The 16,191-nt window shown below is 45.8% G+C and overlaps 1 protein-coding gene across 1 annotated transcript; it reads left to right on the top strand.

Annotated features, from left to right (window-relative positions):
• Positions 1-553: 553 nt before the first annotated feature.
• Positions 554-12,967, top strand: Cenpv (centromere protein V). The gene is made up of 5 exons (XM_021177226.1): positions 554-955; positions 3,499-3,597; positions 5,983-6,052; positions 10,270-10,384; positions 12,624-12,967. The coding sequence occupies exons 1-5, from the start codon at positions 606-608 to the stop codon at positions 12,746-12,748; spliced, it is 759 nt and encodes a 252-aa protein (XP_021032885.1). The 5' UTR covers positions 554-605; the 3' UTR covers positions 12,749-12,967.
• Positions 12,968-16,191: the final 3,224 nt, after the last annotated feature.

The following is a 16,191-nucleotide window of genomic DNA, read 5'->3' as shown; positions in this document are numbered from 1 at the left end:
TGGATCCATTTACTTAAAATTGAAAACAAAATCTGGGACTGGGAATGTGGCTCAGTGCTAGAGTGCTTGCTCAAAGCTGTGGGTCCTATTCTCAGTTCTACAAAACCACCAAAAAACCTGTTGACCATTGATCAAACTGATTCCAGCTGTCATTTATGCTTCCAGTAGCAGATATCCGACAATTTACCTACTACGTTAGCTCACATTAGGTACATGATGGCCTCTGCCAAGTTGGTAGTGTTACCACCTTGGAAACCACTAAGTCACCCATGCGTGCCAGCTCTGATGTGGCCGTGAATTTATGAACTGAGGCCTGACCCAGGTCCCCAGTTAGAAATGTATGGTTGGAGTCAGTGGAGACTGGAAGCTCCTTCGCTGATCAAACGGGCACCGCTACCTGCAAGCGCAGGTGCAGGCGCGGTCTTGTTAGACCCTCAGCGCTGGGCTGGCCCCACGGCCCAGGGTCTCTCGTTGGGTCCCCAGCTCGCGTGTTCCGGAGCGCCGCGCACCACCCCCGGGGCCTTCAGGTTGTCGGAGGCGGGGACGCGCATCGGCCGGCGGGAGCGCGCAGAGCCGAGAGGCCTGCGAGCCCGGCTGAGGGAGACATGCGGCGGACGCGCAGTGCCGTGGCCACCAGCCCGCGGGAGCAGCGGCGCTCGGGGACCACCGGGGGCTTGAGCGGCGGCGAAAGCCGCGCGCAGCGCTCCCGGAGCAGGACTAGGGCCGGGGCCGGGGGCGGGGGCGGGGCGGTCGGTCCGCAGCCGTCGGCAAAGCCGCGGCCCAAGCCACCGCCGCGGGCCCAGGAGGCGGCCGCCGAGGAGCCGCCGCCGGCGGTCACCCCCGCCGCCTCGGTGTCGGCGCTCGACCTGGGGGAGCAGCGGGAGCGCTGGGAGACGTTCCAGAAGCGGCAACGGCTCAGCTTCGAGGGCGCCGCCAAGCTGCTGCTGGACACCTTGTGAGTGTGTCGGGGGCGGCGGGCCGGCACACGCGAGGTGCGCACGGGCGGCGGGACCCGAGGGCTGAGTGCTGAGCCGTTGGCGGGCTGCTCCGGACCGTAGCGGGCTGAGTGCGCGGAAGGGCCCCTCAGGGTGAAAAAACAGACATCCCCGGGCTTGCCAGCTACCAAGACCGTTTTACCCGTTTTTGCACGTGCTTTCGGGGAGTGGGCGGGAGGAAAGGTCGAAGTGGAGAATTTAGTGACCCGAGGAGCGAAAGCCCGTTGTTCTGATCAGTTCCCGGGAGGGAGGGTGCGGGGTGCGGTTATTGATCTCGGAGGGAAAGGCGCGCAAAGCGCTGTCCAGGACGGGCGCTTGCAGGGGGAATGGGGAGCTAAGGTTTTATGCTCTCATCCCGGGTCCGGGCTGGCAGGCTTTTCTTTGAGCTCCCCGGTCTGTGCTTCTGAAGTGCTTCCAGCTTCTTTGGTGGCCTAAGGAGCAGATCTGAGGTCCGTTATTGGGGAAAAGAGCTGATGACTACTCTGGCCAGATACCTGCTCTTTGGCAAATATGATGTGAACCCCTTCCTCCTCTACCCATTGTGCTCCGAGAAATACCGAGTACCCTTGTCTTATAGTCCTCACTCGCAGATGAATTAAAAAGAACAATAAAAGACAAAGAAAACTAACATTAACCTAACAATTGCTTAACAACCTGAACTACTTTCCATAACAACAAGATGTTCTTTTGTCTTTGTTCCAGAATAAGTTCTCTTGGTTTTGGTGGATCCTCTAAGAACTGGAGTATTTATTTAGCTTTCTATGTGTTTCGTTTATTCAATTTTATCCTCGTGGGCTATAAATTGAATGCTTTAAAACATTAAAACAAAAATCAGTTAAAACTTAAAAAAAAATGAAATATAACACGGAGAACCTGTTGTGTACTAGCTACTGGGAGATCTAAATGACACTATATAAAACTCAGTAGAGCTGGGCACAGTAGCACATGCCTGCAATCCTAGCATTCAGAAGGCCGNACACTATATAAAACTCAGTAGAGCTGGGCACAGTAGCACATGCCTGCAATCCTAGCATTCAGAAGGCCGAGGCGGAGGAGTACAGTGATTTCAAGAGCAGCCTGGGCTACAGAGATAGATCCTTTCTCCAAAGAGAAAGAGAAAGAGAGGAAAACAGAAGCAAGCCAGCGAGAAGGTGGTCCACGTGTGTAAGCCCAGCGCTTGGAAGGTAGAGGCAGGAAGATCTACAAGTTCAAGGTCATCCTTGACCACATAGTTAATTTGAGGCCAGCTTGAGCTGCACTGACACCCTGTCTCAAAAGGAAACAAAAAAGCACCCCCCCCAAACACACACACAAAGCAAAAATGTTTAGGTAATATTTTCCCCTAAAACAAAATGATAATGATCTTTAAAAAAGATACTAAAAACATTGGCAGGAAAAGAGGCATTTCACTCACCAGATTAGCGTGCTGTATGCTTGCTTACATCCATCCACTCCATGGTCTATTATTAAGCTAACTTTTATACAAAGAAAACGTATGTTATATACACTAACATTTGGTTCAAATATCGCAAAAAATTGGAGGAATGGATAGCAAATAGGAGCTCTCTAAGTGGGATGATGTGGGGGGTGGGGTGGAGGGTTCTCACTGTGTTATTAAACTGTTTGGTTTTTTGTTTTTTTTTTGGTTTTTTTTTTTTTACAATAAACATTGCATATAGAAGAAGAAAATGAGATGTTAACTTGTTAGAGAAACCTGGGCGAGTTTTCAGTCTTGCCTTTAGTCAGATGGCAAATTGAAGCTGCTATTGGCAGTTTTTCCCTGTGGAGGTTAATCAGAAGCAACATGGTCTCGTTTTTTTCTGGCCAGAATATTTAGTCTTTTGGGGAAGGGGCTTCAGGATGTCCATTGAATCTTAATGTTGAGTTATGGGGCTGGCTCCAACTGTATACAGTTGTGTGAAAAGCCATGGACCTGGGAAGCGTGAGGAGAGTGAGCAGAGTTAGAGAAGCCTTTGTTGCCCCACAGAAGGCAACTGGGCGACCTGTCTTACTTTTTCATAGCCACTTGTTACCATCTTTATTACAATCAAAACTGAATATTATTTGGCCTGTTTGCCTAGTGGCTGCTTAAGGCTGGTAAAGTTTCTTCTTGGTCCTAAGCTTATAATTAAAAAAAAAAAAAGTAATCAGTTGACATATAAATAAAAATGTTGGGAGTGGGAGCAAATGTGCCAGACTTCTCTCATAGCCTCATATTTACTGAATTCTGGGAATATTTTATTTGGCAGCATAAAATTCAAGACAGTTCCCAGTGAAAATACTGAACCTCTTTTATGAGATGCACCTGGTTGTCCTATATATGTATGTATATATATATATATATATATATATATATATATATATGTATATATATATATATATATATATATATGAATGAGCCTGGCTTTATTTTAAGAACAAAAAGACAGCGTGAAGGAGCCAGGCCATAAAACCCCTGCTTGTCTCTTAGAAATTTTTATGCTCTAGTTTTTATTTCATTTAGTGAGTACCAGGGCCTGGTGAAGCACACAGGAGGCTGCCACTGTGGAGCAGTTCGTTTTGAAGTTTGGGCTTCAGCAGACTTACACATCTTTGACTGCAAGTGAGTATTTTATCTTCCCAAATTGGCTTAGAAGAGTTGAAGAGCAAAATAGGCCATGTTTCAGACCAAGGTGGGGAGTCGGGGTCTGGATGAGACAGTGTTGGCCATGAGCTGATAACTGTTACATCAGGTACCAAGGACATAACTGTTACATCAGGTACCGAGGACACAAAGGTTCATTGTTCTCTTCTTTGCCATGTGTACAACTTGAAATTTTCAGTGATAACTAAAAAAAAAAAAAAAAAAAAAAAAGTGTTATATGTAATTCTTTTACTGTGTGCATAGATCAGAGGACAACTTGTGGGATGGAGTCACTAGGCTGGTGGTAGGTACTTTTACCTGCCAAGTCTTCTCACTGGATAACTTTTTTTTTTTTTTTTAAAGTGGGAGAAGGCTAAACATTCTGTGTTATCCAGAGTAACACCCACAGTTTGTGTGTTCGGGAGCCCGTGTATGTTTGAACCACAGAGTTATACAGCAGCACAGTTCAGGTGACAGAAAGCAGGGATTCCAGGGCTGTGGCTTATAGGCTCGTGCCTCCAACTGATCCCACTGACTTAGGGGTGACTAGCAGAGGTGGATCAGGCTGCCCTTAATTCCCGGTTGGGTTACTGGGAATCCCACCTCGAGTGGAATCTTCTTAGGAGTCTGTCAGTGAAACTACATGGAGTGATCGGGTGGGGATACCCGGAAGCTTTTTGTGTGCTGGATCTCTCTCTGTCCTTGGCATGAGGCCCATGGTACCACCACCAACAGTGGAAGGCTTGCTTCTTGAATTATTTATTTACTTTATGTATGAGTACACTGTAGCTGTCTTCACACACACCAGGAGATGGCATTATATCCCATTACAGATGGTTGTGAGCCACCATGTGGTTGCTGGAAATTGAACTCAGGACCTCTGGAAGAGCAGTCAGTGCTCTTAACTGCTGAGCCATCTCTCTAGCCCTCGAAAGCCTGCTTTTTAGCATCTTCCCTGGCATTATAATAGAAGAGGAACAGGCTTTACCTTCTGGACTGGCTATGGGCATGTACTTATTCAAGAGGGTCCAGTTCTTTTCCCTCTAATTGTATCTAGATCTTATATGGATAATAAATACCATAAATATTATTTATTATGTAAATCATAAATACCCCTCAAGTGTAGAACTGGCTAGGCCACTAATGAAGTCCAGATTTTGAAAGAAGCATTATGGCATAATTTCTTGGAGAATTCTATACTAAGTCAGAATAAAGTATAAATTAGGGCTGGAGGTAGAGCCTTTGGTTAATATGTACAAAGCTGGGTTTGGTTCCCACTACTGCATAAACTTGGCATGATTATATGCCTGTAGTCCCAGGGGGAGGTAGAGACAGGAGGATCAGAAGTTCAGGGTTGTATCCTCAGCTGCATCAGTGTTGTGACCAGCTTGTGTACATGAGATTCTTCTCTCAAGCAAGCAAAGAAGTTCATGGCCATCTTCAACTCTATAGTAAGTGTTGAAGCCAGCCTGGGGGTACATGAGACCCTGCCTCAAAAAATAAAATAAGGTTAAAATTTTAACATGACCCCTTCCTCTATCTCAAAGAACAGAATAAAGTTAAAAAAATTTTAAAACTTACTTCTTTTATGCATGTGGATGTTTTACATGAATGCATATCTATCTGCACCACATACCCCTCAGAGGATGTTGGATACCCTGGAACTGTGAGCTACCAGATGGATGCTGGGAGCTGCACCAGAGTCTACTGCTCCTCCTACCTACAGCTCTTAACTGCTGAGCCATCTATAGTCCCAAAGTTATAGTTCTTAGAAAAGGTGGAGGTGCACTTGAGAAGTAGAATGCCTGCTTAGTGCGCAGGATGCCCTGGTGCAGTGTCCCTAGGGTAGAGAGAGAAAAGCCGACAAAAATAGTGGGTTGGAAAAAACAAAAACAAAAACTAGGTATTGGCTCAATTTCCAGTTTGGTATTTCCGGATAAAATGCTTGGAGCTTGATTTTCTTATGTGGAACTAGAGGAAGCCTAAGGCTCCTTCCTCCGTTCTGATGTGCCCGTCTGAAGAGGCGCAAGAGTATAGTATAGCAGTGTCTGAAATCCATTTTCTGAGTGTCTTTTAAGTCCACTGTTTCTCTTCAGGGTCGGGAGGGGGGGCAGCAGAAATGAGGTCCAGGAGTGCTGAATGCTGTGTGGTCTCCCCTGCTGGCTCTGTCACCAGTAGGCTTCACTGCCATGAAGAGCTGAGGCTTCAGGTGGCCTGTCCAGCTGCCTAAGTCCTCTTCCCTGGATGGTGCTGAGAAGGGTGTCCCACTTGAGGTCAGCTGGTTCTGCAGGCATTGGGCTGGGCTGCTTGGGCCTGTGGGTAATGCAGGTGACACTCACGGTCCGGCCCTTGCTCTCTCTCTAGCTGTAGCATTTGCAAGAAGAAGCAGAACAGACACTTCATTGTTCCAGCTTCTCGGTTCAAACTCCTGAAGGTTAGTACTTAGGAGGAGGGTAGAACCCTGCCCCATCTTTTAAGCCTGCTATCTATAAACTGTGAGGGACAGAGAGCTCAGCAGGGCATTTTAAAGTCAGGGCTTTGAGATTTTGTTTGTTTGTTTGTTTGTTTTACTTAGATGGAGCCTCAGTGTGTAGTCTAGGCTAAGCCTCAAACTTCTAGTCTTCTTACCCAAGCCTCCCAAGTGCAGGGAATCACAGAGTTGTGCCACTATTCCTGGTTGATTATTTTTCACGTTTTTTGTTTTTCTTTTAAAAGTGTTGGGGCCTGAACAGTATTGCTAGTAGCTTTGCCACACTGGGCTCTCTATCTTGCCTACAGGAATACTTTGACTGACTTAGTAGTTTCTCTTTTTCATTTAAATGTTCTACTTATTGGGTAGGCACATGGCACAACACACACGTGGAGGTCAAACAGCTTGGTGGAACCAGTTCTCTCCTTCTACTTCTACAGGGTTTTTAGGCATCAGACTCAAATCACAGCTTCCTTGGTCAGCATCCTTACCTGTTGAGGCATCTCATTAATCCCTATTTGCTTACTTTTTGAATTGATAAATTGTTTGACACAGCCAGGCTGGCTTCTGCCTCTGGAGGGCTGGGCTCGCAGGCGTATACCACTATGCCTTCCTGCCTTTTGATTTCCAAAACTTACTTGATGTCATTGTAGAAACATTTTCAAATTCAGAGAGTCACAAAAATAAAAGTCATTTTGAAAACTGAAGAAGTATCTGAATAACCCATGTTACTTTTGAAAAAATATAAGAGAAATAAAAGTATTCCAAGGTAGTCACTGCTATTTTGATGCACTTTCTTATTGAGTATTCTTCCTCCTCTCCTCCTGTCACCCTTCTCTCTGACTTAGTCTCTTGTGTCCCAGGCTGGGGATTGAACCCAGGGCTTCATGGATGCTAGGCAAGCCCTGTAATAACTGAGCTATGTTTCTGGCCCTGTACATATTATTTTATATATATATATATATGCATCTAAACATCTGAGTCATCTCCCACTTATTTATTTTAAATATGGGATCTTGCTCTGTGGCACAGACTGCCGCCTGTGCTTCTAAGAGACACTCCTGCCTCACTTTCCTAAGTACCTATAACTCCAAGTGCATGCAACCTTGTTGGTTTGATTGTTAATACATTTTTACCAAAATATTACATAAGTTAATGTGCTGGCTAATTTTATGTTAACCTCACACAAGCTAGAGTTACTAGAGACAAGGGACCCTCAATTGAGAAAATGGCTCAGTGAGACTGGGCTATAGGCAGGTCTGTAGGGCATTTTCTTAACTAGTAATTGATGTGAGAGAGGGCCCAGTCCTTTGTGAGTGCGGCCGATTTGAGCAATGTAGCTATATCCTGTCTCAGGAAAAACTGGTTGAGGTTGGGGAAGCAAAAAACCCATCTGGCCAGGTGTGTGTGCCTTTATTCTCAGAGCTTGGGAGGGTCTCAGGGCTGGCCAGGGCCAAACAAAGAAATCCTGTCTAGAGAAACAAAACAAACAGAAAAGCTGTTCTGTTGATAAACTACTTTATCATTTCCTAGTTGAAAAAAATCATAGTGTTTTCATTGTCTTTCTTTTTGTTAAATTCAGTGTTAGCACATGTTCGGCAAGCACTGTGTCGCTGAGCTATATCCCCAGGTGTGTCCACGTTTAATCTCCTCACCGAAGACTTGTGCGGGCCACTTCCCTGGCTGGCTTACCCTGTCACTTGTGCATTTGCAGCCCTGCACTCCTGGCTTGATCTCATTTACATTAAGAGCACTGGCTGCTCCTACTAAGCACCCAGGGTTTATTTCCAGCACCCACACAGCAGCTTACTACCATCTGTAACTCCTGTTCCAGGGGATCAGATGCTGCCTTCTAGTCCTGAGGGCACTGTATGCATGTGGTGCACAGACATACACACATAAAATAATACAATTTCTTAAATGAAATCAGGACAGGAGTCCACTGCTGCAAATCCAAGAACTCAGGGGTCCCAGTGATACCCTATTCCTCTTAATCTGTGCACCCACCAATTTGATTCCATGTGCTTTGCTCCTGACTAGAATGCATGGCCTACCATCATCAAAATTTTCCACATAGAGCTAGGTGTGGTGGTGCATGCCTTTAGTCCCAGCACGTAGGAGGCAAAGGCAGGCAAATCTCTGTATTTGAGACCAACCTCCTTCGCAGTGAGTTTTAGGACGGCCAGCTCTACATCATGAGACTCTTGCTTAAAAAAAAAAGAGAGAGAGGGAGAGGGAGAAGTCTGCCACATGGCTCAGTCCTTGACTTCTTGCCAGGCAGAAAACACCAATAACAAATCTAATGACCTTCATTTTTCTTTGTTTGGCCTGTGCTAGAAAGTTCTTTATCAACTTTATACAAACTAGGATCATCAGAGAGGAGGGAGCCTTACTTAAGAAAAAGCTGCCGGGCGTGGTGGCGCACGCCTTTAATCCCAGCACTCGGGAGGCAGAGGCAGGCGGATTTCTGAGTTCGAGGCCAGCCTGGNCTACAAAGTGAGTTCCAGGACAGCCAGGGCTATACAGAGAAACCCTGTCTCAAAAAACAAACAAAACAAAAACAGAAACAAAAAAGAAAAAGCCTTAATAAGATCAGTCTATAGGCAAGCTACGAGGACTTGGTTAAGCTTTGAAACACATGAATCTGTAGGGGCCGAACCTATTCAAACCAAAATCATAATCAGCCACCAAACACAGACACTATTGTATACACCAGCAAGATTTTGCTGAAAGGACCCTGATATAGCTGTCTCCTGTGAGGCTTTGCCAGTGCCTGGCAAATACAGAAGTGGATGCTCACAGTCAGCTACTGGATGGATCACAGGGCTCCCAATGGAGGAGCTAGAGAAAGTACCCAAGGAGCTGAAGGGGTCTGCAACCCTATAGGTGGAACAACAATATGAACTAATCAGTACCCCCAGAACTCGTGTCTCTAGGTGCATATGTAGCAGAAAATGGCCTAGTCAGTCGGCCATCATTGGGAAGAGAGGCCCCTTGGTCTTACAAACTTTATATGCCCTAGTACAGGGGAAAGCCAGGGCCAAGAAGTGGGAGTGAGTGGGTAGGGGAGCAGGGTGGGGGGAGTGTATAGCGGACTTTTGGGATAGCATTTGAAATGTAAATGAAGAAAATATCTAATAAAAAATAAAATAACATAAAATAAAAAGAAATGTCTTGTGGAGCTGGCGAGATGGCTCAGTGGTTAAGAGCACTGACTGCTCTTCCAGAGGTCCTGAGTTCAATTCTCAGCAACCACATAGTGGCTCACAACCTTCTGTAATGGGATCCATTGCACTCTTCTGGTGTGTTTGAAGACAGCTATAGTATACTCGTATAAATATAAATTATACTCATATAAATATAAATCTTTTTTTGTAAATCTTTTTTTTAAAAAGTATCTTGTTGTAGGTCATCCATGTAAACATCACTCATATCTTCCCTTCTCTCTCTCAGTTGTCCATTCCTATACTTTGTCCTTTTTTCATTCATATTGTCCACTAAGGGCACTAACTGTGGGGCTGGAGAAATGGCTCACTGGTTGGGAGCATTGGGTGTTCCTCCAAAGGAGCGGGGTTCAATTCCCAGCACCCACGTGGAAGCTCACAACTGTCTGCAACTTTAGATCCAGGGGATGTGACACCCTCACACAAATGTACATGCAGGCAAAATACCAATCCACATAAAATTAAATAAATCATTTTAAAAGACATCTCAGGACTTAATGCCCGGAAGTAACACTGACTACAGTGGTCCGGGCCCTCCCACGTTAAAAAAAGAAAGAAAGAAAACTAACTCTTTGCCTATGGCATGTGGCAAAGAGTTTTAAAGTCAGGAGTGCCCATAAGATCTTGGCCACTGTTTTCTTTAGACACAGAGATCCAGTCCCTCGGATCTCTTATGGGTGGGTCTTCTGGTTGACGTCAGCGGAGGCCTGAGGATGGCTTCTTCACTGTGTGTTTGGCAGAAGAGATTCTTAGACTGTCACGCTCCGGCGTGAATCGTGTCTGGGGAAATACAGATGGGTCCCTGACTTCAAGAGGCTTTCGGTCTTTTCTAGGAATCAGGAGCTGTCCCCAAAACCCAGAGAACTGTACAAAGGGGGCACTCCCACTAACCTTTCAAAAGATTGACTCTTAATAACATGAAATGATCAATGTGTCTATTTGTCCCTGTTCTCCCAGGGTGCTGAGAGCATAACCACATACACCTTTAACACGCACAAAGCCCAGCACACCTTCTGCAAGAGATGTGGTGTCCAGAGCTTCTATACTCCGCGCTCCAACCCCGGGGGCTTTGGTGAGTGAAGGGGGTCTGCGGGCTTGGGACCCCGAGGTGCCTAGAGTCCACGTAGTTGGACAGATGGTCCTGGCATGCGTCAGAAAAATAAGCCTCCTCTGATGAGCTCTGGTCCAGTGTCTGGGCCTATGGTAAACCTGTCCATCTATAGGTGGTTTTTATCACTGGTATTGTTGGGTTGTGGGGAGACCTGCAGCGTACAGAGAAGATCAGTAGGATGGGGTGGAGAGAGGCTGAATGGTTAAGACCACTGGCTGTCCTTCCAGCGGACCAGTGTTCTACTCCCAATCTCTATCTGTAACTCCAGTCTTGGGAATCTGACACTCTCCTCTTGTCTCTGTGGGCACTGCATGCACGTGGTGCACAAACCTATCTGCAGGCTAAACACCTATACACATAAAATAAAAATAAATTTAATATAAAAAAAAAACCAAGATGGGGTAGGAAATGGGCACAGGCTGCTTGGGAGGCCACTGGAACAGTGACAATATAAAGGGAGGGAAGAAGCCAGAATGATGGCTGTTGCTGATATTTTACAACAACAAAAGTAAGGGCTATGGCTGTCACTCAGTGGGAGAGTGAACACTTGCCTGGCATGCATGATCCTCACCCTGTCCCTAAATAGATAAATAAAAAAGTTTAGTTTGTTCAGAAAAAAAAAATAGTTCTATACAATGGCTACTGCTCTGATGGATTGTACACTTGATTTCATGTCACAGTTAAAAAAAAAAAGGGAGGAAGAGGAAGAGCCAAGTGTGGATGTGGTGGTGAACATCTTTGATCCTAGTACTTGGGAGGTAGAGGCAGGTGCATCTCTGTGAGTTCTAGGCCAGCCTGATCTACAGAGTGAGTTCCGGAACAGCCAGGGCCACATAGTGGGACCCTATCTTGAAAAAAGCAGCAAGAAAGCAAGGGGTGCTAACCCCAGCCCTTGAGAGGTGAAGGCAGAGTGATCAAAAGTTCAAGGTCATCTTCAGCTATGTAGCTACTTTGTGGTTAACCTAGGCTAGAGACCTCCCAGCCCCCAACTCAAAAATAAAGATATGGGGGAGCTGGCAAATCAGCTCCGTGGCTAAGTTCTCTGAGTGATCTTGCAGAGGACCTGGGTTTGGTTTCCAGCTCATAACCATCTGTAACTGTCAGGGGCCCAGTGCCCTTTCTTGTTCTCTGCAGGCACCAAGCATGCATGTATGCATATACTTGGTACACAGACATGTATGCAGACAAAACACCCTTCCTTACACAGAAGATAAATCTATTTATTTAAAAAGAAGCAAGAGAAGCCTCTAGGGCCGTCTTCAGGCCCTGCTTGACCTGGAGGTGGGGTGGATACAAACTGCCCTTAGGGTAAATGGAGACTGACTGACCCTGTGTCATAGCCCCACGGGAAGCTGTGGGTGCACCTGTGGCTATGCCTATGCCTGCTTTCTGTCGAAGAGAGGAGAAGGCATGACGTCATGCTAGTCTCCTTACCCCAAGGTCTGCTGGTTCCTGGTCCACCAAGTTCTGGTACCTTGGAACAAGAAAGGGGTTTTTGGCCGGGCGATGGTGGCACGCGCCTTTAATCCCAGCACTTGGGAGGCAGAGGCAGGTGGATTTCTGAGTTTGAGGCCAGCCTGGTCTACAGAGTGAATTCCAGGACAGCCAGGGCTACACAGAGAAACCCTGTCTCGAAAGCAAAAAAAAAAAGAAAGAAAGGGGTTTTTGTTGTTGTTCATTTGTTGGGTTGTCCTGTGTTATATAGTTATAAAGTCCTATATAAGTTGGGAAATATTTAATTCTTTATCTAAACCCAGGAAAAGTCTGAGAATTTTCCAGGCTGCCACACAAAAGAGATTGTGCCAGGTCTGAACCTTCCTAATATTTTCCATATTAATGGCCCTCACCCATTTAAATGTATTAGGGACTGAAGACAGGATCTGGAACATACCAGGCAAGTGTTCTACCACTGAGCTCTGCTCTGCCCCCACGCCTCAGTGTAGTTGTGAGTGCTGTGTAGCATTGGTTGTCCTTCACTCGGGGCATCAGCTCTTCATGTGGGAGGTGAGGACCCTAAGCCAGAGCACTGAAGGCCGACTAGAGCGATGTTAGTAATCAGCAGGCCACAAGTCATCCTCATGAGCTGCTGTTGAGGTAGCTCCCGTGTGGGATAATGGTGCTTGCTGGTGAGGGCTTGTCTGACACATTCTCTGGTCTTACCCACACTTGGAACCCCTCTCTCTGTTCCACTTGCCCCTAGGAATCGCCCCCCACTGCCTGGACGAAGGCACTGTACGGAGTGTGATCACTGAGGAGTTCAATGGCAGTGACTGGGAGCGAGCCATGAAGGAGCACAAGACCATCAAGAACATGTCAAAGGAGTGAGCAGGGCAGCAGCCCTGTAGGTTGCATGGGTGTATGTCGCTGTGCAGGCCTGCCTGGGCTACCATCTCCACTCCCCATGTCTCTGAGGTTCACTCCAGCCACCATTTCTTTAGGCAGCTCTGCCTTAACCCAGGTTTCATGTAAGAAACTTAACCTTCTCCCTTCCTACCAATTTTTGTGTGATCTTTTAGAAAATAAATATTTCTGACATTAATGCTATTACTATGACATATTTCTTTGAACTTTGACTTTTCCTTCGGAGGCTTATCACTTCAGATCAGAGTAACATAGCGGGCCCTATTAAGATGCCTGCAGCCACACTGAGAAGAGACCAGACTCAAACAGCACTTACAACCAGAGACTGAATGATTACAGTTCGTGTGAGTTGTGAAAACGCGGACTCTGGGTGCTCAGGGTGCACAGGGCTAGTCCAGGAGGGCTTGGGAGCCTGTGACATGTGGTTTTAGTTTATTCCTTAGCTACTCATGTATTTGATTATTTCTGACACAGTGGGCTCTTTGTTGGCAGTTTTTTTTTCTTTTTCCTCTCCCCTACCCCCAATAGTTTCATCATGTAGCCCAGGCTGGCCTGTGTATGCATGCCTCCACCCCCTGTGTGCTAGGTTATAAGCAGGCACTACTGTGCCTGCCCACATTTTTTTAAAATAAGGTAAACCAGCTTCCTTGTTTGTTTTGATTTTCTGTCATCAAGTGCTGTGGTTAGAAGCTAAGGCCACATGCATGCTAGGCAGCAGCCTTAGCCACTTCTGTTCTCTCTGTGTGGTAAGACAGGTGTAACACAAAATACAGCATCTTGGGCTGGTGAGATGGCTCAGCGGTTAAGAGTGCTGACTGCTCTTCCAAAGGTCCTGAGTTCAAATCCCAGCGACCACATGGTGGCTCACAACCATCCATAACAAAAATCTGATGCTCTCTTCTGGAGTGTCTGAAGACAGCTACAGTGTACACACATATAATAAATAAATAAATACATCTAAAAAAAAGAAAGGAATTATTTTAAAAAAATACAGCATCTTTACCACACACGGGAACACAGGTTATACATATGAACACACATACATGGGAACACACATACATGGGAACACAGGTTATACATATGAACACACACCACACAAATATACATCCACAAAAATGAAAAAGGACAATTTGGTTACTCACCAGCTGAGGTTTTAGTATCACTATGAGGTTTTAGTAAAAGGTTGGCTTTTATTATAAAGGTGATTGAGAAACTGAAAACAGCTTTGAATAAGACAGAGCCAGGCCATTCTACAAAAGTTGTAACACTCATATTTATTGAACACTTAATAGTTTCCAAGAACTATTTAATGCAGTTGAATGAATAACTCAGTGGGTTTTTGTTGTTGTTGTTTTGTTTGTTTGTTTGTTTGTTTGTTTGTTTGTTTGAGACAGGGTTTCTCTGTATAGCCCTGGCTGTCCTGGAACTCACTTTGTAGACCAGGCTGGCCTCGAACTCAGAAATCCACCACATGCCTCTACCTCCCAAATGCTGGGATTAAAGGCGTGGGCCACCATGCCTGGCAGTGTTTTCTTTTTAAAATTAGCAAAGTTTTTTAGTTTCATTACATCATTTAAAAATTAAGCTGGGTATGGTGGCTCATGCTTTTAATCCCAGCATTGGGTAGGCAGAGAGAGGCAGGCAGACCTCTGAGTTTGAGGCCAGCCTGATCTACAAAACTAGTTTTAGGGTAGCCAGGGCTACACAGAGAAACCCTGTCTTTAAAGGGGGGCATATCACTAGTGTGCTTCCCCATATGCTATAGCCTGCCTTAACAAATGTTTATTAAGTACTTGGGTATGTGCAGTACTGCACAGAGAGGTTTGGGGGAAGCCACATGATGGGAAAATAAAGGGACAGAGAGAGACACGGAGCCAATGAAAAGACTGCAGGGGAGGAGTCCCCAGATGAGGTTACCTTAGAAAATGCAATACTTTACAACTCAGCAGCGCTAAAAGCATGGCACTGAAGCCAGACCCAAGAAGCCCTTGGTGGGAAGAGAGAACCCACTGCTGAAAGTTCTTCTCTGAGCTCCATATGGTTCTAGGGGCGACTATACATCAAAAAGTCTATCAAAGTCAGTCCCTAGGGCTACACAACCCACAGAAACTGGATTTTCAGAATAAATTCCATGGTTGCCCATGTCTGTAATCTCAGTATTCAAGAGGCAGAGGCAGAGGCAGGAGGATTGTGGCAAGCTCCATGCCAGTCAGTCTAAAGAACAAATTTCAGACAGTCCAAACTTCACTTGTCATGTCTCAAAAATAAACAGACAAAGGTGAAGTGGAAACTTAAAGGTTCTTTGGAAAATCAGTTGTGATGGATGGTGTTTTGCTGGGGCAGACACATGAAAGAGCGTTTTCCTGAAGTGGACACAGGTGAAAGCCTAAGGCAGACTTGTGAAGGAATGTTTAGCTGAAGCAGACACAGGACAAAGAATGTTCTGCTAAATCAAGCACGTGAAAGGACACTCAAGTATTGGTCCACCTTACATTGCATAGTTGAGCTACATTTATCGGGCCTCCATAGAGAGAAACACACTCCAAAAAATCTGATTGACAGAGTGATGTCAGCTGAGGCAGACACCAGTGCTGAGGTAAGACCCGTGGAGGACAGGTGATGTTTGGAGGGTATAAATAGGACTCGACTGACAGTGACAGAGGCTGAATTTGGCTTGCCTATAGAGCTAGCTGCACAACACTTGTGGGTCTCTCATCTTCTGCTGATCTTCGATTCCTAGAGAGAGGCACAGCCTAGAGCTTCTCCTGGTGTTCCTGCTGGTCCCTCCTGCTGACTCGAGCCCAGGCTGAGACCTGACTGTCTCTGCTAGGTAGTGCCACTGCTGCTGATTTCTGTTTGCTGTCCCGACTCTACAGAACAGGACTGCTGTATCTGTGAAGTGTTTGCAAGTGGATCAATCTGTTGCTGCAGACCTGTGAACTGAACTGCTGATTTAGGCAGGCAGATCTCTGAGTTCGAGGCCAGCCTGGTCTACAGAGTGAGTTCCAGGACAGCCAGGACTACACAGAGAAACGCTGTCTTGAAAAACCAAGAAAAAAAAAAATCTGGTTAGTAAAGCCTTGTGCCATGTAACTCTGTTTTCAGCTGGCACCAGGTCCTTGAAGAACTTTTATTTTGAAATGGTGGCTAATTTTAAGCTCGTTCTATAATGTAGTATTGTGGGTGCATTCAATTGAAATTGGCCACCAAGTTTGGGATTGCTCAGTTCAATGCCAGTGTTTTGTTTTGTTTGTGTACTGGCTATTTTTGTGTCAACTTGACACAGCTGGAGTTATCACAGAGAAAGGACCTTCAGTTGAGGAAATGCCTCCATGAGATCCAACTGTAAGGCATTTTCTCAATTAGTGATCAAGGGGGAAAGGCCCCTTGTGGGTGGGACCATCCCT

The sequence above is a fragment of the Mus caroli genome, chromosome 11 (assembly GCF_900094665.2).
Source record: "Mus caroli chromosome 11, CAROLI_EIJ_v1.1, whole genome shotgun sequence".
NCBI lineage: Eukaryota > Metazoa > Chordata > Mammalia > Rodentia > Muridae > Mus > Mus caroli.
The sequence above is the reverse complement of the archived record's forward strand: the minus strand, read 5'-3'. Positions and strand labels throughout refer to the sequence as shown.

Coding starts and splice junctions, on each gene's coding strand:
- Cenpv (XM_021177226.1), top strand. CDS start 606: ATGCGGCGGACGCGCAGTGCCGTGGCCACCAGCCCGCGGGAGCAGCGG. Junction 3,598..5,982: donor TTACACATCTTTGACTGCAA/GTGAGTATTTTA, acceptor CTCTCTCTCTAG/CTGTAGCATTTGCAAGAAGA. Junction 6,053..10,269: donor CTCGGTTCAAACTCCTGAAG/GTTAGTACTTAG, acceptor CTGTTCTCCCAG/GGTGCTGAGAGCATAACCAC.